At 40.4% G+C, this 22,407-nt stretch overlaps 1 protein-coding gene and 1 long non-coding RNA gene across 6 annotated transcripts in view; one reads left to right on the top strand and one right to left on the bottom strand.

The window, feature by feature from the left end:
• Positions 1-3,898, top strand: part of EFCAB6 (EF-hand calcium binding domain 6) — a 201,289-nt gene extending 197,391 nt beyond the window's left edge. For all 3 annotated transcript variants that reach the window (XM_061582356.1, XM_061582355.1, XM_061582357.1), the window contains one exon: positions 3,385-3,898. In XM_061582356.1, coding sequence (XP_061438340.1) covers positions 3,385-3,507 — 123 coding nt within the window. In that variant the 3' untranslated portion in view covers positions 3,508-3,898. The remainder of the gene's footprint in view (positions 1-3,384) is intronic.
• LOC133363165 (uncharacterized) lies at positions 408-21,903 on the bottom strand. 3 transcript variants are annotated; one of them, XR_009757602.1, is made up of 5 exons: positions 21,841-21,903; positions 21,666-21,744; positions 16,728-16,868; positions 16,440-16,634; positions 408-6,760 (listed from the first exon to the last, which is right to left on the bottom strand). It is a non-coding gene; the product is annotated as an uncharacterized LOC133363165 (long non-coding RNA). The 3 variants fall into 3 exon arrangements; XR_009757604.1 differs by having other exon boundaries at positions 16,728-16,850; XR_009757603.1 differs by lacking the exon at positions 21,666-21,744 and having other exon boundaries at positions 21,841-21,902.
• Between the last annotated feature and the right edge of the window lie 504 nt (positions 21,904-22,407).

Here is a 22,407-nt window from a genome sequence, read left to right as displayed (position 1 = left end):
TTTTCTGTTTTTTAAGGAGGCATATACAATATTTTTATTCTTTAAAGCCTTCAGTGGGGCAAATAATTTCTGATTGTTCGCTTTCTAAATATTGCTTAGATGCTTGCTAGTTGGTTTACTAGTTTGATTGGTGGTTTTAATTTAAAGTTTTTTATTATTTTGCATAAACACCTTCCCAGCCTCTCTGAGCCTAGTTTGTGTTTGCATGTTGACAGGACCAGGGAGTAGAGATAAACATGCATTTTTGTGCTTATTTTTCAATCCCTGTTCCACCTCATAATCCTGATAGGTCCTTGGGAGAGCTCACAAAAGCAGCATCAAAATCACAGATTAGTAGTTAAAAGAAAATAATTTTTAATTTGATTTTATAGATTTTAATACTGCCCTTCCATATAAATCCAGGGAGGTTTACAAAAAAGCAATACAAACAATAAAAGCAACAACATGTGTGTTTTAGCTGGTAGTATATGTGGGTTTTTTTTAACGTATGTAAGACAGCAGGACACAAGAGTCTTATCAGATGTTTAAAGGCCTGGGAAAATGTAAATGTTTTCACTTGGTGATGGTAATAAAAAATATTAAGATGGGTACCAGGCAAGCATCCCTGGGGAGAGGATTCCACAGGTAGGACACCATAACTGGGGAAGACATGCCTATCCCCAGTCACCACCTGCCTCACCTCAGATGGTAGGGGCACCCGGAGGATGTTCCGGGGATGATCTCAGTGCATGGGCAGGTTGATACGGCAGTAGACGTTCCCTTCTGCACCCAGTTAACAAGTCATAAAGGACTATTGAGATAAGCATCAGCACTGTGAATGGCACTCATAAATAAGCCAGTAGGCAGGGGCAAACCACACACAACACCATTCACACAACTGGCAATTTCAGGAATGGCTGGTGATGTGGGTGTGGGTAGGAGAAGTTTAACCCTTTGTCTCCACAATTATTATTATTATTTATTATTTATTCAGCTTGTATACCGCCCGACTAGCAATAGTTCTCTGGGCGGTGAACAAAGTACAATAAGATCACAAATACAATAACATCGCAGAATACAATGTAACAGAGCATATAAAAACAACACAACTAAAATCAATACAACATAAAATTAACTTAAATTAAGATTAAAATGCCTTGGAGAAGAGGAAGGTTTTAACTTGGTGCCGAAAGGATAATAGTGTTGGCGCCAAGCACACCTCCTCAGGGAGACTATTCCACAGTTCGGGGGCCACCACTGAGAAGGCCCTAGATCTTGTCAGCACCCTCCGGGCCTCCTTGTGAGTCGGGACCCGGAGGAGGGCCTTCGTAGAAGACCGTAGTGTACGGGCTGGTTCGTACCGGGAGAGGCGTTCCAACAGGTATCGTGGTCCCGTGCCGTATAGGGCTTTATAGGTCAATACCAACACTTTGAATCTGGCCCGGAAGCATATTGGGAGCCAGTGCAGGCGGGCCAGAACAGGTGTTATATGCTCGAACCGCTTGGTCCTAGTTAGCAATCTGGCCGCTGCATTTTGCACTAGCTGTAGCTTCCGAACTGTCTTCAAAGGTAGCCCCACGTAGAGCGCGTTGCAGTAGTCCAAACGCGAGGTTACCAGAGCATGTACAACTGATGTGAGGTCCTCCTTGCTCAAATAGGGACGTAGCTGGGCTACCAACCGAAGTTGGTAGAACGCATTCCGTGCCACCAAGGCTACATGAGTCCCAATCCAAATCGGACCTCTGCACATGTAGTGTACTTTCAAAATGCCATTCATATAAGTGTGTGAATGGTATTTCAGTGAAGTTGCTCAAGTATCAATGCAATATGTTAACATTAACCTGTTCCATTTAGTGGTCTAATTGTGTTCAAAGGTAGCCTCACTTCTAATACATATGATATAAATAATAAACTTTTGAAAGCCATTATTAAACAGACATATCCTTCTCCTAACGTTAACACAGAAGAGAAAATAGAATTCTCCCAGGATATGCATCAAAGCCTTTTCTTAAAAAAAAAAAAGCAGTCTTAACTAATCTCCTTAAGCCAAAAAGAGAGCTAGCTAGATATCTAAGCCTTTGTTGGATTTTGGTCTTTTATCTTTAAAATAAAAGTTTTGCCCTTCTCTTGGAGGATTCTCAACTTTTGATTTCAAAAACGCTAGCCTGTTGGGGAGGATTAGAGCCCAGGCAGGTACAGCAACTGCAAAACTTGACCCCCTGTGGCAAAACCTGGCAGGTGAGCAGTGGAATCAGTGCTAGGGTGGCCACTTGCTCATTGCCAAAAAGCATCACCAAAGAAGAGGACAAAAGAGGACACAGATTTGCATAAAATGTTTATGTGCTAGTATATGTATAGAAGCAAATTATGACATAACTGCTATACTTGAAATAGAAATACAATACACCTCGCCATTGGGGGGAAGACTGCGGCCAGAAGACCTGTGTGCCTGCTCAGTCTGTGGCTCACATCTGGACTGTTGATGAACAACTCCAAGGCCCCATCCAGACTTGGAGTGCTCAGCCCTTCTAATAGAGGATGTCCTCTGAAATGTGGGACACATTATTATCCTAATCAGGGCATGATCTTGAGAGTTATGGGAGGAAAACCAAGCAGAATCTGGATTTTTGGACTTCTAGACCTGAATTTTCTCAGGTATCCATGGCAACACTGCATGCCATATTCCTGCAGGAAGCACAAGTGTTACACCAGTGTTTCCCACAGGAAAGTGTGAAAGTGAAATCTAGCATGCCACAAATACTTATTCAGCTGTGTATGTGTACATTTTAAAACCGCTTGGGCCAGGTTTCCCAGATATGTGTATATGGATGTTTAAAGATGCATAGTAGACCCACACTGGGTATGTGTGTACACACGACAACCACCTGCTACAGGTTTGCCACAGGAGATTGCTGTGTAACACTCATGTTTCCCATAGCAATTGTAATATGTAGTTGTGTCCACAGGAGGGTAGAATATTTTGTTAATTAATGTAGGTTGGATGTACACTAAAAATAAGCATCAGTTTCGTCCTAGTTTAACTGTCGTGGCTTTCCCGCAAAGAATGCTGGAAATCGCAATCTGGTGAGAGGTGCTGCAAGTTCTGTTAGACATCCCCAGCCCTTGTCACACATTCCCAAGAGAGCTAACCCTGAATCAATCTGTAGTGTAGACACAACTTCCTGTATTGTGTTCGGCCTAATTCACAAATTAGCCTATCCCCTTGATGGGAGTTGCCATAGGAACATTAGGGAGAAAATAAGTCCAGATATTTTGAACAAGGTAGTTTTGCTTAAATTAGTTGTGTGAATCTTTCCATTCTATGTTAGTTGCCTATTGCTGGTTGGTTTCCTGGATGGTTCCCAATTAAAAATACGTAATGTCAAATTTCTGTGTGTTCTGCAGGTGCTCCGCAAATATGGCATCAACCTATCTGAAGAGGAGTTCTTTCACATCTTGGAATATTATGACAAAACATTAACTTCCAAAATCTCCTACAATGAATTCCTCAAAGCATTCCTGCATTAGGGGGGGAAAAGGATACCATCTAATCTTGAAGAATCATTAGGCAAGAGAGATGTGATTACTGAAATAGATGTCCTCATATTAATCTATTAAACTATATAAATTCAGCATCTTGGTTAACAGTGTATCAGGAATCTTATAATTCCAACACAGCGCAAACTATAGTGGTGTTTGGTGAAGTAAATCTTCAGTGGGGGGGGGGTCTATTAATTTTCTCATAATCCATTTAGCAGGGAAAACTGAAAACAAAGTGACAATTTTGAGCTGCTTAATTGGCATCTCAAAAAGCAATAGCTTTATTTTTTTTTCAATTAAAGAGCATTATTAAGAAAAAGAACTTTTAATTTAGACTTTAAAAGGCACACTGTTCCATTTTATTTGCTGCCATTTTCTAAATGGATTATATCTAATGCAGTTCTCTTCATTATTCAGAAATTGGATGGCTCAGAATTGTGCCTATGATACAGGAGAGTTCGGTGTGCTTAAGCCTATTGAAAATAGGTACAATTCCTAGTGCCAGCCTGATCTGTAAAGTCTTTAAAGAACTTGGGGCCTGGATAGAGAAGGAGCCACGTTCTCTAGTACTATAACCAAATGATATTTCTACAGCTCAGGCCTAATCCTAGACCCCTGGGTCTTCAGCCAAGTGGCCAGGAGTCATATGAAGCAAATAGGTTCTGGGCATTTTATGAAGAAATGGACAAGGGGCTTGGGACAAGAAATCCATCTGAAGGAATGGGATTGTACATAAAGGAATATACTAAGCTAATATTAGCTGGTTTGAAAGATTATCCAGTAATGCAGTCTTTTTGTACTAATTTTCTGGATCTGATTAATGAAATGTCCAGCTGTTCAATAACACAGAATCCCAAAATAATATTATGTTATCTTAAGGACTTGGTTAATGACATCAATCAAGTAGTTGCAGATTTACTTACAGCTGCCAAACTGTGCTTAACACAAAATGGAAGAATATTTCCATCGATAACTGAATGGTATGGTAGAATATGGAACATCAAAATTAATCTAGTATAAAAGATCAATTAATGGCAACTACAAAAATAAGTTTATTGAATGATGGATTTTAATTTGCAATATTTTGGAAGAATAATTATCAGAATAATGTCCATCATACATTTTACTTTCTTTACTGTAGAGTATTTCTTGTTTACTTTTCTGGGTGTATATTCTGTGATTGTTGATCCTTAACTTCTGTATAATCTGGTTTTAAGTTTGGATTATGATGATGATGTGAGCAGGATGGGTTTGTTTTTGTCTTTCTTGCCCCTGCCACTTTTCTCTTATAGCTGCTTCCTCCAGTGGCTTTTTGCTACAATGTGGCAAACAGAGGAAATGCAAGGCAAAATTTTAATCTGCCATTTCTCCACTGCAAATATCTCTTCACCCCGTTGCAGTGCAACTGGTTGGCAGAGAGAGAAACGTATGTTCTCTGAATATGTAATTCCAGCCCAAGATTGAGAGTTCTGTCCAACCATTCCAACTGTGCACCAAATTCAAGTGTGAAGGACTCTTAGGGTCAGAGCACACAAAATATTCACCACTGGGATCTTCCCATTGCCAATAATTCCCACAGCAGCTATCACCATTGCCAACCTGGTGCTCTCCAGATATTTTGACGACAACTCTCACCAGCTCTAGTGAACTTTAGAATTTTCATTCCACATTCCTAGAAGCCATTTTGGAGACTCATATTGGCTGCATTTGGATATTCTTCCTGCCTTCATAAACCATGATATATGAATCCAGGATTAAGCAATGGGCCGATGTACTCCTCCATTCTCCCTTCATTCACCTTCCATTTTAACCAGGGAACTCTGGTATTATTCTGGTTAGTTAATTAACATTAAACCAGAGTTCTCTGTTTCAGACAGAATGGGAAACACTGGTTTAATTCCACCCAGGAATGCAAGAGGAGGGGCAAGGATGGGGTGTGCGATGGACTGTCATTCCTGGCTTCATAAACCATGGTTTTGAAGCTGGGAAGAAGTATTCCAAACATGGACAATGTAATGGTAGTAAGTAATACATGTGAACAAGTGTTTCTAGTAATTGTAAAATAGCATTTGCTATAGGGAGGTTGCTTTGGGCAACTCTGATATAGAGAATTTTAATGTTCATGCCAACCCATAGCAATATTTGTTTTGTGAGTGTATGGCTGTTATTGAATTCCCTTCCCTTTCAGATTGATTAATTCATGCTTGATCTTGAGCATCTTCCAGAAAGACTCCAATGCCACTTCAGACAGGATTATAGTGCAATACTATACATGTCTACTCAGAGGTAAACCCCACTGAGTTCAATGGGACTTATTTCTAGTTAAGTATATATAGGATTGCAGCTTAAGTCATTTTTTTATTCTCATATGATTGTATTTAACAAGTATTTAGAAAACTTGTTTGCAGGTCTCTCAAAATCAGAAAGCTCTTTTTATCTGAACTTTGGATATTCAGATCAGCCAAATGTAAAGGTTAGTTATAAGCACTCAATTCAGGTCTGAATTCACGCTCTGGGAAAACATCCTTTAAAAAATGGAAAGGAAGTGTGCAAGAATCCACAGATCTGAGTACATAATATTGAGTAATTAGAATTCCAAATATTAATAAAAGCTTTAAAATCCTTGTAACCTTTTATGTTTAATCCTCACTTGAAAACAACTTTCAAGTTATTCCTTTTTATAGCATTTCTAATATTCTTTGGTCTCAGTAAAATTCTGCCCTTTAAGTGCAGTGTGCTTGTTCTGTGTTCTGGGATTACACAATGATGATAAAATAATTAATATACCAATTTTTGCAATCAAGAGCTGATCCATTTTTAACTAGTGCTACCCATATCTGGAGCCATTTTGTTGAGAATGAAAACTCTCCCTTCACTTTAATAAGGAGAAATACAACACAGTTATCCACTCCCCCAATTCTTCCGTCGGGAATGCAATAATTAGATCAGATGGAAGATTATAAGAATGCCCTCCCTACACACACTTCCCTGAATTTCTGCACTGCATTATACCATGGCTTGCAGCTACTGGAATTCATATAGTTGTCAGAATCGCGATCTTCGCTTCTTTCTTCCAATTGTCTTTAGGATATCAGCTGTCACAAGAAGAAACCGCTATGGGGGAAGAAAGGAGGGTATCTCAGGATTTCTTGGCACATCATGCCAGGATATTTTTCATTAGTGCTACCGGCAGGAGGACTTGACTCAACAACTCCAAAGGGATTAAAGAACAATCTTTTTGCTGTAAAAACAAATCAAATCACATCATGCAGCTATATATGTATATGTATATATGCATATATACACACACAACACACACACATATGCAAACTGTTTTATCAAGCCTTCGGGTGGAAAGGGGGAAGAAAACATTACTTTATTTCAAGTGATAGCATTTTGAAATATCCTGGATAATGTAGAAAACACCTACTGTTTACAGGCATAAGCTTCATAAATCAATGATTGTGCATTGCAAGGAGACGTAAGAAGATGATGCTTTCTTTCCCTTTTTGGTGAATTCAGTGTAAGAAGATTGAACACAACAGAACAAAGGCAACACTCTTTCCAAAGCGTAATTTTGCCAATGCAAAAATGGTGTCTACGTGCCCTGCAAGTCCTTATTACAGCATTCCAATTTTCCAGCTAATTAAATGACAAAAGTCTGCCCATTCTGCAAGTTCTGTCTGCATACTCTGCCCCCTATAAAGTCTGTAGGATTGCCAACTTTTGATTTGAAAACACTGGTCCTCTGGGCAGAGATAGTGTGAGGTTATTTATTTTGGCAGAGCCAAATTGGAAGATCATGGAATCAAGGGGGAAGGGGGTGTCAGGGATGGAATTCAGGACAGAATGTGGGCCAGGGTGGAGGAGTTGGCAAAAATGTTGAGGTGATTTGGGGTTTGATCCTCAATATTGGTTGCCTGACAATAGGATTGGCTCATGTTTGGATCATCAAAATCCTGGATAACTGGCATCACAAAAAGGTCCGAGGTAATGCCAAGCGGTCATAGAAGAGCATGATGTGGGAGAAGAAAAAGGAGTGTCCAGGTTTGATGAGCCCAATATCTTAGACCTGTTTAACTCATTATACAGAATGAGATGTAAGGATTCTTGATTGTACCAATTCAGACAGTGGAAGAATCTTGGTTGTACCAATTCAGAATGCTCCTCTACATTAAAAATCTACCTCCATGTAGTAAAGTAGTGCACATGGGAAGGAAATAGACCTCACCCTGATGTGACAGTTCACTACATAGGAAAGTATTCAAAAAAATCCAGTCTGTAGTATTCCAATCCAGAAATCTACTATTTCATTCTATGCAATGTGTAAAATAGCTCTTAGGCACATTGCTCTGGATGGAGGATAAAATGGAACAATCTGTACTTTTTGGCAGAATATAAATGTTGTAGATTAATATTATTATTTAATTTATTTATTTATATCCCAATCCTTCCAGTAGGAGCCCAGGGCAGCAATAGATAAGTACAGATGTTTTGCATTTTACTTCTCAGGGGGACTTGAGATGAACTCAAAAAGTAAAATTGCCTCAAAAACGAGACTGATTCATCACGTGTATATTACTTGCATTATCTGTCACATTTGTATCCTACCCTTAACCAAGGAGCTTTCTCACAGTGACATATGAGTTTTGTTTTACCCCAGTTAAACCTCATACAACTCTGAGAGGTTAGGTAGGGTGAGGGATGGTGATTGGTCCAAAGCTACTGAGTAAGGTTCATGATTTAATGAGGATTTGAATCCATGTCTTCCTTCTCAAAGTTCAACACCCTTTGCTCACCCTCAGTTGAGGAATCATAAGCTAAACATGTGAATATATTTCATTAGCTATGAGGTGAATACAGAAAAATTCTATATGGTCTGTGGTGGCTCATTCAGATATGCAAGTCATAAAAATGTGGGAAGAGCCCTGCTAGATTAGAGCAAAGATCTACGTAGATTCTGTTCCCACAGTGGCCAATCAGATAGCCATGGGAAGTCCACAAGCAGAACCTGAGCATAATATAGCACTCTACTGCTCATGTTTCCCAGCAACTGGTATTCAAAGATATATTACCTCTGAAATAATACATAGCCATTGTGAGTAGTAGCCAATGATAGCCTTATTCTTCACTAATGTGTCTATTTGCTATTTGGAGCCATCCAAGCTGATAGCCATCGCCGCATCTTGCTGTAGTGAATCCCACGGTTTAACTATGCCCTGTATGAGAAAAGTACTTTCTTTGGTCTGTCATCCTGAATCTTTCAACATTTGGTTTCATTACATAACTCCAGGTTTTAGTGCTATGAGAGAGGGCTAAAAATTTGCTGTTGGCACACCATGCATAATTTTATACACTGCTATCATGCTTCCCCACATTCCCTTTTTTGGTCAGGTATAAAGCTCCAAATGTAACTTTTCCTCATACAGGAGTTGCTCCAGCCCTTCAGTCATTTTAGTTTCTCTTTTCTGCACCTTTTCCGGCTCTATAATACCCTTTTTGAGATACTGTTGTGGCCAGAACTGTACACAGTATTCCAGATATGGTTGCACTGTCAATTTATATACAGGCTTTATGATACTGCCTTTATTCCTTTCCTAATCCATCCCCAACATGGAATTCACCTTCTACATAGCAGCTGCACACTGGGTCAACGTTTTCATGGAGTTGTCTACTACAACCCCAAGATCCCTTTTCTAGTTACTCATTGCCAGCTTAGACCCCATCAACTTATATGTGAAGTTTGGATTTTTTGCTCCAATGTGCATGACATTACATTTGCTAACATTGAACCACATTTGCTATTTTTAATGCCCATTTCCCTTTTGGAGAGACCTGTTGGAGAACTTCATTATTCCTTTTTGGTGTCATCAGCAAATTTGGCCATCTCACAGCTCATCCCTAACTCAAGATAGTTTATGAAAGTCACCATTTATTCCTATAGCCATCAGGTGTATGAACCATCCCAGATAAGGATTTTTTTCCTGAACATGGTTAATAATCACTTTGTAAGCTCTCAGCATGATATGTAACCCACCCAGCAGGCAGAAAATGGATAGTGTTATTATGGGGCTTTATGTTATGGCCCAGAGGGGTCTCGGTGGCTTCAATGGGACTTTGTGGCTTCTGGACCATAGCCTTGGTCAATGTAGTGCCAATATATTAAATTATAACCATTTCCAGCAGCCACATCTCCCTAGGGTCAAGACACTACTTAAAACTATAAAGTGAAGCACTTCATTGCTCTGCTTGGCCTTATTAACAGCAAATAAAGCTGCTATTTCAGCTTTCAGTAGTGTGTATGTGTGTTTGTTCCACAGATTGTTCGGGAGGGAGGGCAGGACTCGCCTCAAGGTCCAAAGGATTGCTATTGGATATATACAAGATTAAATTGCGTAAGAGTAGCATATTTTTAGAGCGTTTGTTCCAACTACTTTTAATACCCCAGAACCACAAGGCATAAAGAATAGTCACATGTAGTCTGAAACATGAGGTGTGGTGGGGAGACTGCCTACATGACACCTCTCACAATGAAGCATTGATAACTGACTTGCCAATTCCTTTGGCACAGTTATCCCATAATGCCTCTTGTTTTCTATTCTGCTTCCTTGCTATCTTTACTCATATAAACCATTCAGTTCAGACTTAAACGGCAAGCAGATACTGATCATCGCTGCTGCTTCATGTTCACCTGGCCTGCTTTGCTCCTTTAACAAACTCTCTCCCTAGAGGGGATACCAAGTCTTCTGAGTACAAGACTTTCTTTTTAAAAAGGGTTCACTAGCTAATTGTTTACGGGTAGCTGAAGTCTGTTTAAAAAGTCAAATGAAAGAACCCTGGCCAAGTAGAAGAGGAAGAGGATACAGGCAAATAGAGGGAGGAATTTGGGAGGGAATTGCATGTAATGTATGCTGCCCATCTACTGATCTTTAGATTTGGGAATAGCACTGTGTCAAGTGAAGCATTTTTTGTCTCTAGTTTTTTATTTATTTATTTATTTATTTATTATTATTATTGGATCAAAATATGTTTCATTTAAGGGAAGAGTTAAGATGCACACAAATTCAGTCATACTTCAAAAAGCACATCAGGCTTTCATTTTAACTTCTGCCCCAGAGAAACTCATTCTCTAGTCTCACATATTCTGCTTGCTTACTACTTAGCCTCCATGCCCCACACTGTCTCTTGGCCTTTCAGCTCTAAACCTCTTCCGCTGCAGTTTGGGGTGACACTAAAACACAATATGCATGGTGACAGGGGCTGCCTGGCTGCATACTGAACCCCTGCTTCCTGGATGTGTTTTTATCTGAGTTACAGAGAATGACATATGTCAATATTGATGGGCTGTAACGTGGGGGGGGGTTTATTCTTCACTTTAAGGTGCTGAAAGCGTTTTACTTTTTATATTATCAATTCTCTCAGCAATTTTGACATTAACAATGAAGTTGAGCTTCATCTTGCTTGCTGAAGTTCTAACTGGCAGGAAATGCAACTTAGTTATTCTAATTTGTGACCCGGTTATCAGGCAGGAGAGAGACGTAGTAGCATTCTGCTGGTATGTATGGCGTTTGAATGTAGCCAGTGAAGGGGGAGACCTCTGGGGTTTGGTGAGATGAAGTGCAGATCACTTGATTGGAAGGCTTTAAAGGCGAATTAGACAAATTTCTGGGTTCATCAGTGAGTGACTATTAAACATGCCAGCTAAGTGAAATCCGCATGTCCAGACAGGCCAATATACCTCTGAACAGGAGACACTGGGAACAGAGAAGAGGGAAAGGGTGTCCTTGCCATCATATCCTGCTGCCTCTGCTTGCTGAGGCATCTGACTAGCTCTTTTGGGAAACAAGCATGTTGGGCGATGGACTTTGATCTGAGCCAAATTGCCAATTCTTATGGTTCTTATAAAGCTGGAAGGATGAAACAGCCTTGCAAGGACCGCGGGCTGGTTGGTTATGGGTACTGATGCTGCTTTACAGATTAGCAGTCTCTAAGTATCTGTCTCTCCTCACCCACCACAAATATTTGCAGAACAGTCAATATAATAAAAGCATCATCAAGTTTCTAATAATCTCTCATCAAAAGGAAACAGACCCTTTAAAAGGTTGCCCCTGAAATGTCCTGCTGCTTGGGGAAGTGAGGCGTATGAGGAATCAATGACTGTTTTTGTTTAATTTGAAAGATATGGGGGTGAGGGAGAAGCAAGAAAGATTATTTTGGCTGAATGTTTCACTGTGTATATCACACCCTTCCCACCACTGAGTACATAGATGTGGGCTACCCAACTTTATCATCATCACAACAACCCTGTGAGGTAGCTTTGGCACATGGTGCTGGCCAATAAAGTGGGGATTCAAACACATACTCTAACCACTATGCATCCTTGGCTGTCTTGGTACCTGAAATACATCAGTTTCAGATGTACATTTGGGATGCTTCCCCCCCCCCCGAGTGACGATCGTTGGTCACAAGTTGAAAAGGCTACTAAACAAGATGTCATTATATTGATATAAAGTGCAGATCTCATCATTTGTAATTTTTTTCATATCGTACACAAAAGGCTGCCATCCCATGGAAGGCATATTATTATCACAAGAAGGCATTAAAGGAATTTTATATTATGTTAATACTTAAAATATGCTAATCTGATGTCTTCATGATATATTCGCACAGAATAAGCTGGCATGAATTCTCTGTAACAATACAAAATATCACCATCTTCAAATAAGCAGATACAACATGCTGTTCAAACTGCTGTAAAAACAGTTTCTAGAGCATCTCTGATTTTTCACAGCATTCTAGCAGAATTTATCCTTCAGGTATGAATTTTAAATAAGGGTGGGTGGACAATGAATATCAACATGTACTGGACTATTCCTTATAGTGAACATACCACATATTTAACTGCCTTTTGAAAGGGCACTGTCATCACGGAGACACTGAATTTTGCAGTACTTATTTGTATGCATCTGGGGCTGAAAACAATGTTTTGTTCAGTTTGTAACAGACAGTGTGAGAATCCAGATGCGTTTGTTGATTATCTTGGCAAACAGGCAGTGAGTTTAGAATATATGGCTGGGTTAAATAGGATCAATGTAGTGTAATATCCAGCCCAATCAGGCCCTTGTTATGGTCAATTATTTGAGAGTATCTGTCCTGTGTTTCCTATAATGCGCATCATATTAATGGGCATCACTAAGAGCCAAGCTACGTATGTGTGAGAGCCATGATTGGATCTCCAGCTGTCTTTTATAAAATATAAAAGCAGCTGGGGAGGGGGGATTTGGAGAGGAGGTGTAACTATTTCCGACATGTTGTTTTTCCTATAAAAAATGCCTGCCCCAAGCTGCTATTATTCCCCAGGATGGAAGGAAGTCAAATACCATACAGGAGCCTGCCTTTTCCTCCCACCATTGTGATGAACAGCAGGTAAAAAAGGTAATAGAAGATCTGACCATAGGATTCCCCCATGACGTGTGTAGTGTGGTTCTGAATGACTGGCTAACTCACTCATTCACAGGAGTATGAGACCTAAAATTGGCTATACATAAGGCACACTTCTCGTTACTAGAGAAATCTATATATGATAGTATCTTATTTATTTTATTTTTTTAATTACACGGTCATAGACCCGTTATACAATAGATTAGATCAACACTTTAAAAACAAATATTACAAAATCATCAGCAAAATGATGTTAAAATTTATTAAGTACGATTTTTACGTATATTCTGGGCTACTACTAGAAACTGGGCAACTGATTCAGTAACACTCTTGTCCAAGTCGGACAAAGGATAGTTTGTTAGCTACTTTAAGGACCTACCCGGAAAGCTTCGATACGTGGTACAATAAATCTAGTACGAGGATTCTTGTATAGATCACAAATAAGAAGAACATGATCAATTGTTTCAATCTCTCCCTTATTACAAATACAAAAACGTTTCTCACATGGGATTCTTTGAAAACGGCCTTCTAAGAGCACCGAGGGGAGGCAGTTAAATCTAGCCCTAGCAAACAAATGGTGGAAACTTGGGATGGTCAGATTTTCTAGGTAAGTTGCAGATTTAGGGAATAGGAAGCTTATTCCAAAATGGGGAGAAGAACAAGTTTTACAAGCAGAGGCCTTTGAATATTGGAGGGCTATGTCCTTAACACGCTGGCCTATGATATGGTTAGCCAAGTCATAACTCATAGAGGAAAGCAAGTCTAACGACAAACCGAGCAACTTAAATTTCTCAATGAAAGTTTTGGACCAAGTACTAGAGAATGGATCATTCCAAATTAAGTGTAAATAACCTGAAGAATGGTTGGCATAAGCAACTTTGGTCCAATATTTAAACGCATGTAACCATGCAGTACACTCAATCGGGTTTAATCCCGTTTCCAGTCGAAGACCACCTGCCGAGGCACATCGAGGCATTCTAAATATGGAACGCAGAAAGAACGAGAGAGTCGATTCCACCTTGGCATTGAAATCAGAAACCCATATTGGGATTCCGTATAGAAGTTGGGGTAGGATTTTAGATTTAAAGATTTGAAGGGCCGCCAGGATATATTGGCCACCCTGGGTAAAGAAAAACCGGAGAAGGGCCTTAGCCGTATTATAAGCAGTTTGAACTGCAATTTTAATATGTTGGGACCAAGAGAGAGAAGCACAAAACAAGATCCCTAGATACCTAAACTGTTTGACCTGATCAATCTTTTGGCCGTTTATTACCCAAGGGTGTGTCACAGAGCAGCGAGAAAAAACCATAATTTTTGACTTGTTAAAGTTAATGGTGAGCCAATTTTATCACAGTATGACATAAAAGCTCGCAAAAGGCGTTTTAGTCCCACTTTCGAAAAGGACATCAATACAGCATCATCTGCGTATAGTAATAATGGGCACTTTACGTCGGCGAGTTTAGGGGGGTGGAAGGAGTCATCCGAGCAACATTTACTTAGATCGTTTAGAAAGAGGTTGAAGAGAGCAGGGGCAAGGATACAACCCTGCCGGACCCCTTTAGTGGCTAGAACGGCGTTTGTCAGACTGCCATCCATGCCACAACGTACCCTAAGATAATATTTGTGGATATCTCTCAAAAAAGGGCAAGGAGGACCCCCCATATAGTTCCACACAATGCAGAAAGCTGAAATTTGGCATAGTCCATAATATACCCCAATTACTAGAAAGCCTTAAAAATGGGGCATTTCTTCAAAATGTTAGTGAACTAAAATGGTTCGCATTGCCTAAGGTCTGAAAATGGGACATTTGTACTCGTAGAATTACAGAATCAAGTTTTGGTTTTCTGTCATAATAGAGGGCACTGCTGCAGAACAGAGCAAGTAACCCCACGCACGGAATGGGATTTATGAGTTCCGTTGCCTTTCCATACATTTGAACCAGCCTTGGGAAATTTCCAGGAACCTGTATTTATAGTTACAGCATGGAAAGTGAATTTACAAATATATAAACAGCTGCTTTATAATGCCTCAGACGATGTGTTTCTCTAACACAAGACTGTCTGTTCTGACTGGCAGCAACTCTCCAGAGTCTAATCATGCATTAGGGACACCGAGGTGGACTTAAATTGTGCTTCGGCAAAGCTCCTCAGCCGCTGCCCTTGGATTTATACTTTTTAAACCCAATCCTTTTAAAGGCCATAATCATAACATCACTTTACATAATATGTTGGATATATGTTTGCCATGAGGTCTCTGCTTTCATGCATCTCAAAAGTTTTAACAAGCATCATGACAACATGTAGAGAGGCTGGTAACTGTGACAATGGTAGGATAGGCCCAAGTTCTTTATGGCCCATCGTGTTGCTATGTGAATATGCAGCTCTATTACAGCTGTTCAGCAAGAAACAAGGTTTCTCTGCACTCCACTCCACTGAATACCTTTTGAAGTTAGGGATGCTTATCTTCATCCAGGGTCATGAGTTACTGTGCATGACTACTTGCATGTGCTTAGAGGTGGATCAAGGCCAATGCGTATAAACATCCAGTTTCAAATTTGTATTGGAATCCTTTTTCTGATTACGAAGGGGGTTATCTATCAATCATGGATTATCTGTCTGCACTGGTGAATTATACAACAGTGTCTTGAACAGCCGTTAGCAGCTCTTGTACTGTTGTGAAGCACAGCTTTCAAAAGAAAAGATAGGTGACAGATGTCATTCACAAGCAAAAGCAAAAAACTGTTAATTTGGGGAAGCCATGAATCCTAAAGGCCTTTAGTCCAGGGGATGTAGTTTTCGTTACAGGCTGTCTAGGTTCCAGCTCACCCTCTGCTACCAAAATTAGAAGACAGCTGTGGAGAAAGTTAGAAAAAGACATGGCATCCTATAGCCATCTTCTTCAGTCCTTGAATATGTTTATAGGTGGTTTAGGTATAATGGACTGTGCCCTAAAACAGTTGGTCACAGAACTGACCAGAGGGGAGTAAACCCTGGAATTAATATTAAGTGGTGCCCAGGACCTGGTATATGATGTGTGTTGTTGAACAGACTGAGAACAGTGTTATCATATTCAACATATAGCCTAGAGGTAAATGCACAATTGCCAAGAAAGGCCAATACAGTCACATTTTGCTTCAAAAGAAGAAACATTAAAAAAAGAAGGGATTAGTAAGAAGAAAGTTGAAACAGAAAGTCAAGAGGGCCAAACCTCTTCAAAATGCTTGGGATTATTTAAAACCACAGTAAGAAAAGCTCAGCTAGAATGATCAAGAAAGGGACCAGCAATGCTAAGAGGATGCCAGTATTGTTAAAGAGTAGAATCAGGGAAGCTTTCAGATTTAAGAAGTCTTTTTTCAGAAAATGGAAGTCTTGCCCAAATGAAAAGAACAAAAAGGAAGACAAATTTTAGGAAAAGAAATGCAAGCACACAATAAAGGTTGTGGAAGAAAGAAAGTTAGTTTAGAGTGCAATCCAACTCACCTTTCTGCCAGGCTGGGGTGAGTTGGATGTTGCGGAGCCCAGGCTGTGCTTCCAAAAGCCTTTTCGTTGGCCACAGTGAGAACAGAATGCTGGAATAGATGGGCCTTTGGTCTTACGAAGGGTCGCCAAACTTTCTGGACCAGTGGGAACATTTTGAATTTTCAGAGAGTGCTGTGGGTGCGAGTCAAAAAATGGCTGCCATGGGGCATGGCACAATGCAAAATTAGAATACAGTCATTGTTGCTTTTCCTCTGCCCCCACCTCCACCCCAGACAACCTCATGCTTACCATGGGAAATTTTTGAGGTTGTAAGCTGCTTTGAGCACCGTTTAACTACTGAAAGGTGGCACACAAATGAATGACGACAACAGTGATGCTGATGCTGGGAAGTCAGCTTATGTCTTGGAGGTCCTGATTGTGGAGATAAAGCTGTTAAAGATACAAAACTCCTGTTTTTCCCAATGCCAACCCTAAACCAAAGCCTAGACTGTCATCCTGTATCCACTTAAAGGGTAGTATGCCCCATTAAACTCAAGGAGACTTACTTCAGTGTAGATATGTATACTATTGTACTGTAAGTTAACGACAGAGTGAATTCTTAATGAGTGCCTAGACATCGGTTCCTGCACAGAGGAGACATGCCTAAGTTTCTTTGCAAAGTTTTCCATTTTGAATTTGCCATTTGGCAGTGAGGGATTCTTTAAGATCCACCTGTACCTATTTGGTAGTAGTATTTACAGGAAATTGCTTCTAGGGAGTACCTGATCTCAGACAAACCTACTATAGTAAAGATCAGGTGAGGTGGCAGGAAAAAAGAAAGGACAGAGTATGGAGGTTCGAAGGAGTATTAGAAAATAAGACAGAAGCAGAAAAAGTGCACTAAAGGGGAGGCAAAAACAGCAGCTCTTTAGGACCCCAGGGAATCCTTCTACCTGGTGTCCAAACAATTCATTATCAATCCCAGCTCTGACATTGGCTGAAAGCACTGATGGGCAGGAGCAGCCAAGCTGGCTCATTCTATAGAAATTACTTAGAAGGGTACATGCACATTTTACTTTATAACTGTCTTTCTAGGAGGACTCGAGGCTTTTTTTTATTTAAAGAAAACCTAGAGCCAGGGGCCCCTACCAGGGGCCACCAATAAAGGTCTTTGTGGGCACTGTAGGCACCTGGCTGGTGACTCTTGGTCTAATCCACTAGGGCTCCAATGTTGTTACGTTTGGCTTCTTTCCTATTAAGCAGGTTTAAAAGACCTATTTCAATCCACTTTTTATTGATATGATGGTCTGGATTTTTAAAAGCGTAATTGCTCTCTGTTTTATATTGTAATATGCTTATTATAAATGGTCTGATTAGAAATGTTTAAAGCAGCCACTATATGTTAAACATTTCAGATATCATCATCATCATCAATACTAATACTAACAATCATTTATTACTCAGCCTTCACCAAAAGGTCCCAGGTAGGTTACAACAGTTTTAAAATACAGCATTAAAACCAATTTAAAAACAAGCTAAACTCACAAAACAGGGTGGGTGCTAAAAATATGTCTCAAGTGTCTAAGGCCAGGGTAAAGAGGTGTGTCTTCAGTACTCACCTAAAACTATACAATGAAATTGCCAGATGCATCTCAGTGGGGAGGGATTTCCACAACTTAGGGGCTACCACAAAGAATGCCCTCTCCCAGGCCAGCCCCCTGGGCTTCTGAGGGTTGCAGAACTACCAAAAGGCCCCCCTCTGCTGATCTCAACACCAGAGAGGTTCTGCAGGGAAGGAGGAGGTCTTTCAGAAATTTGGGACCTAATTTTTTTAGGGCTTTAAACCCTAGCATGAGTACCTTGAATTTTTCCTGGAAATGAACTGGCAACTAATGCAGCTGTTTTAAAACCGGTGTTATATGGTGTTACATGAGATCTAAAGGGAACCCCAGCCAGATTGCCGCATTTTGGACCAGTTGGTTTCTGAGTCATCTTCAAGGGCAGCCCCACACAGAGCATGTTGCAATAACTCAGTCTGGAAATTACCAGAGCATGAAGTACTGTGGCCAATCCAACTGTGTCCCAAAGGGGCCAAAGCTGGCAAACCAGCTGGAGATGGGAAAAGGCACTCCTTGTTACTGAGGCCACCTGAACCCCCAGTGACAGTGTTGGATCCAACAGTACCCCAAGCTGTGGACCTGCTCCTTCAAGGGGAGTGCAACCCCACCCAGAACAAGCTGTCTTCCCAACTCCCAGATACTAAGAACTCTGGACATATAACATCTGTCTTTTCAGGATTTAGCCTCAATTTATCAGCCCACATCCAGCCCATCACTGCCTCTAAGCACTGGTGTAGCATCTCAACTGCATCTCCCAATTCAGATGGAACAGAGAGAGTTGGATGTCACCTGCATATTAATGACACTTCACTCCAGATTTCCTGATGATGGCTCCCATTAGCTACATATATATGTTAAATAGCATGGGGGACAAGGTGGAACTCTGAAGAACACCACAGGACAGCTCCCATGGTGCAGAACAGTAGCCTCCCATAACTAATTTTTGGAAGCGGCTCTGGAGATATGAGTGGAACCACTGAAGCACAATGCCCCCAACTGCGATTTCAGAGATGTTCCAAAAGGATATTATAGTCAACAGTATCAAAAGCTGCCAAGAGATCAAGGAGAAATGAGCAAGATCATGTGACCCTATCTCTCTCCCAACAGATGTCATCAACCAGGGTGACCAAGGCAGTTTCAGTATCGTGGCCAGGCCTGAAGCCAGACTGGAATGGATCCAAGTAATCAGGTTTCTCTAAACATGCTTGAAGCTGGGCTGCCACCACCTTATCAAGCACCTTGCCCAAAGAGGATATTTGCTACTGGGCCTTAGTTGTATCACTTCTGGGTCCAGGGACGTCGTTAGGGAGGGGATGCACCACTACCCCCTTCAAGGCAGATGGTACCTCCCCCTCCTCCAGTGAAGCATTAATCACTCCCTCAACCCACCCAGTCAACCCCATATGGTTATCTCTAAGAAGCCAAGATGGGCAAGGATCAAGGGGTCAGGTGGTCAGCCATACTTTTTAAGCAGCTTGTCCACATCCCCAGGCTGCAATAACTGAAACTGATCCAGTACAGATGGAACAGACAGTGCTCTGGATGCCTCCATTGGACTTGCTCTAATTCAGGCATCCAACTCTGTCTGAATCTGAGTGATTTTGTCCCTAAAGTGCTTTGCAAAGTTGTTACAGCAGGCCTCCACAGGTTTCAGAGCAACCCTCTCTTGGTCACATGACAAAAGCCCATCCACCAGTTGTAAAAGCTCTACTTGCAAACACAATGGTGGCAGAGATGTAGGTTTTTCACCACTAGCACTGCCACGTGGTAGGCGCAGTAGGGCAACCGTACTCATATTCGGTCAGTTCAGTCCAAGATTTAAGCCACCTGCACTCTAACCACCGACCCTCCTGTTTCATTGCAAGCAGGTCACTGGAGTACCAAGGTGACCTATGTGCTCCACAATGATGGAGAGGGCACTCAGGAGCAATTGTTTCAGTAGCTCTATGCATCTCACCATTCCACAGTGAAGCAAATGTCTCAACACAAGCAGCAGCCACGTCAGCCAGAAAATCCCCCAGTTTTCAGCAACCCATCAGACTCCATAAGTCTCCAAGGATGGGCCATCTCAGTGGGTGCCCCACCCTTGCAGAACAGAGTAGCTACATTGAGTCCAAACCTTACCAGTCAATGGTCTGTCTATGACAATGGACTCACAGTGAGTCCCTCAATCAGTGGAGTATTACCAATCTGCTATGTGGCAAAGACCAGGCCGAGGGTATATCCAGCCATATGTATTGGGCCACACCTTTAAGACATTAACTGTGAGCCACTTTGAGAAAAAAATGTTTTGAAAGGTGGCAAATAAATGCTATTTTTTTTTTTAAAAAAAGGCCAAGAGGGGAGCTAGGAACATTGAGCCCCTAGTTGTGGTTTAGCTACATATATATGATATGGAATGTTATTGCATTTGGATGACGAGAGGAAACCAACTTGTAAATTAGAATCAGAAAAAATCTTAATGAGCTTGCAAATGAATATATGGAAGCATTTTGCGATCAAAGTTAAACAGAGCACTTTATGTTAGGCTGTTAGATACAATTGTTATAAAATGTTAATTCAGTGGTCCTTAGGTTCATGCAAAATTTAAAAGACATGAAAACAGTACTGGAAATGTCTGAGGAAGCTGGGTTTTGTTTTGTTTTTTGTACTGTTGGTGTTTTTGAAGTCTTTTAAATAAAAACAACACTTAAAATTAATGAGATACCATCTGCTAATATCACCTTCAACTCCAAAATAAGTTTGCAAATATTTTATTAAGAAGCAGATAAAGAAGAACATCTGTTTCATGTGACGAGGTTAGTTTATGTTCAATAGTGGAAATAGCCTAAAGTTCCTGTGACGAGACTATGGGTTATATCCATTGTAGCATGAAGTCATGGTCTCATCAGCACAAGAATTACTGCTAGTGCAATGTGACTTCCCCCCTCTCCTCCCCCCTGCATGCTCCCTAAATCTGTTATATGGGTTCCCCCAACCCTCCAGAGCAGATTTGGGGAGGGTGAAGGACACGTGGGGAGAGGAGAGGGGGGAAGTCTCGTTGCACTAGCAGTAATCCTTGTGCTGATGGGATGCAGCAGTTGAATACTGCTGTAACTCTGGTATTTATTTATGGACAAGTTACAATTGTGTGAATGACTGCTGACAAAGCACCACTATGTTTGGACAAATATGGAAATGGTTTAGGACCTTTTGGAATTCATGACATAATGGTATTCAATTTTTTTTTACTATTATGATATCTGGAAGTAAAGACTGTACTATTGGTAACCTCTCAGTGAGTGTTATTTGATTGCTTATTGCTCTCTTGTACAATCTTGGAAAACAATTTTGTTTGTTTGTTTATAATATTTATTCCCTGCTTTTCAGTGGCACTAGTTCCAATACAGGGTGCAATGTCACTAAAACACTAAACACAATAAAATACAGCAGTAAAACATATCAACATAAACACAGTCAGCATATGTACCAATCTCATGGGTTCTATGGGGCTACTTTCTAAATGAATAATGCAAACACAATGATAATTTTGTAATATTTTTGAAAATTTAAATCGGGTAGCAAAAATGGCAAAAAGAATACATACAACACATCCCAACAGAATATGTCTTCAGAATATAATAATTACCAAATAAGCACCAGAAGTTGCTTGCAGAAAAGTCCAGGAGAGGAAGATCAGGGGTTTTCATAAACAAAACCCTAAAGCCCTAAATAAAATACAGTATAAATGCAAATACATACAGCCACTAAAAGGAATATCCTCTTCCATTCCCTCCTAAACACGTAAATTAAAATTCCATTACCTAATTTGAGGTGACAAAGGCCTACTTCTTGCCTCCTGGCAATAACAGCTCCTTTCTTCTCTTTCTGATCTAAAACTCACAAGTACAGCCCCCTTCCTTCAGGTTTCCCCACCCAGCGGGCCAAACCAATAATCCATAGGGGTTACACATACACATTTAACAATACAGCAACCAGCTTCAACCAAATTTGCTGTCTTATTTGCAATAATAGTTTGTAATACACACACTGAAAAGGAATGGTATTTATGTAAATCATCACTGAATTTATTATTTATCTAAAATTAAAATAGTTAACAAAAAAACCCCTTACAAACTTTCTTATACTCTAGTAAGAAAACTAGGCTGTTTCTGCTGCCTAGAACTCAGTTAATTATTGAGGGATATTCATTTCAGTTTAATTTGAAATTAATTAAGGGTGGAATACAACTGACTACGCAATGTGGGCAATCCATATCATTGCCACTTATTTATTTATTTAAAAGCTTTATGTACGGCCTTCATTATCAAATTCCAGGCGAGTTTGCAAAATATGTTAAAAGAGCATATATTAAAACAACAAACTCAGAA

The sequence above is a fragment of the Rhineura floridana genome, chromosome 8 (assembly GCF_030035675.1).
Source record: "Rhineura floridana isolate rRhiFlo1 chromosome 8, rRhiFlo1.hap2, whole genome shotgun sequence".
Taxonomy (NCBI): domain Eukaryota; kingdom Metazoa; phylum Chordata; class Lepidosauria; order Squamata; family Rhineuridae; genus Rhineura; species Rhineura floridana.
The sequence above is the reverse complement of the archived record's forward strand: the minus strand, read 5'-3'. Positions and strand labels throughout refer to the sequence as shown.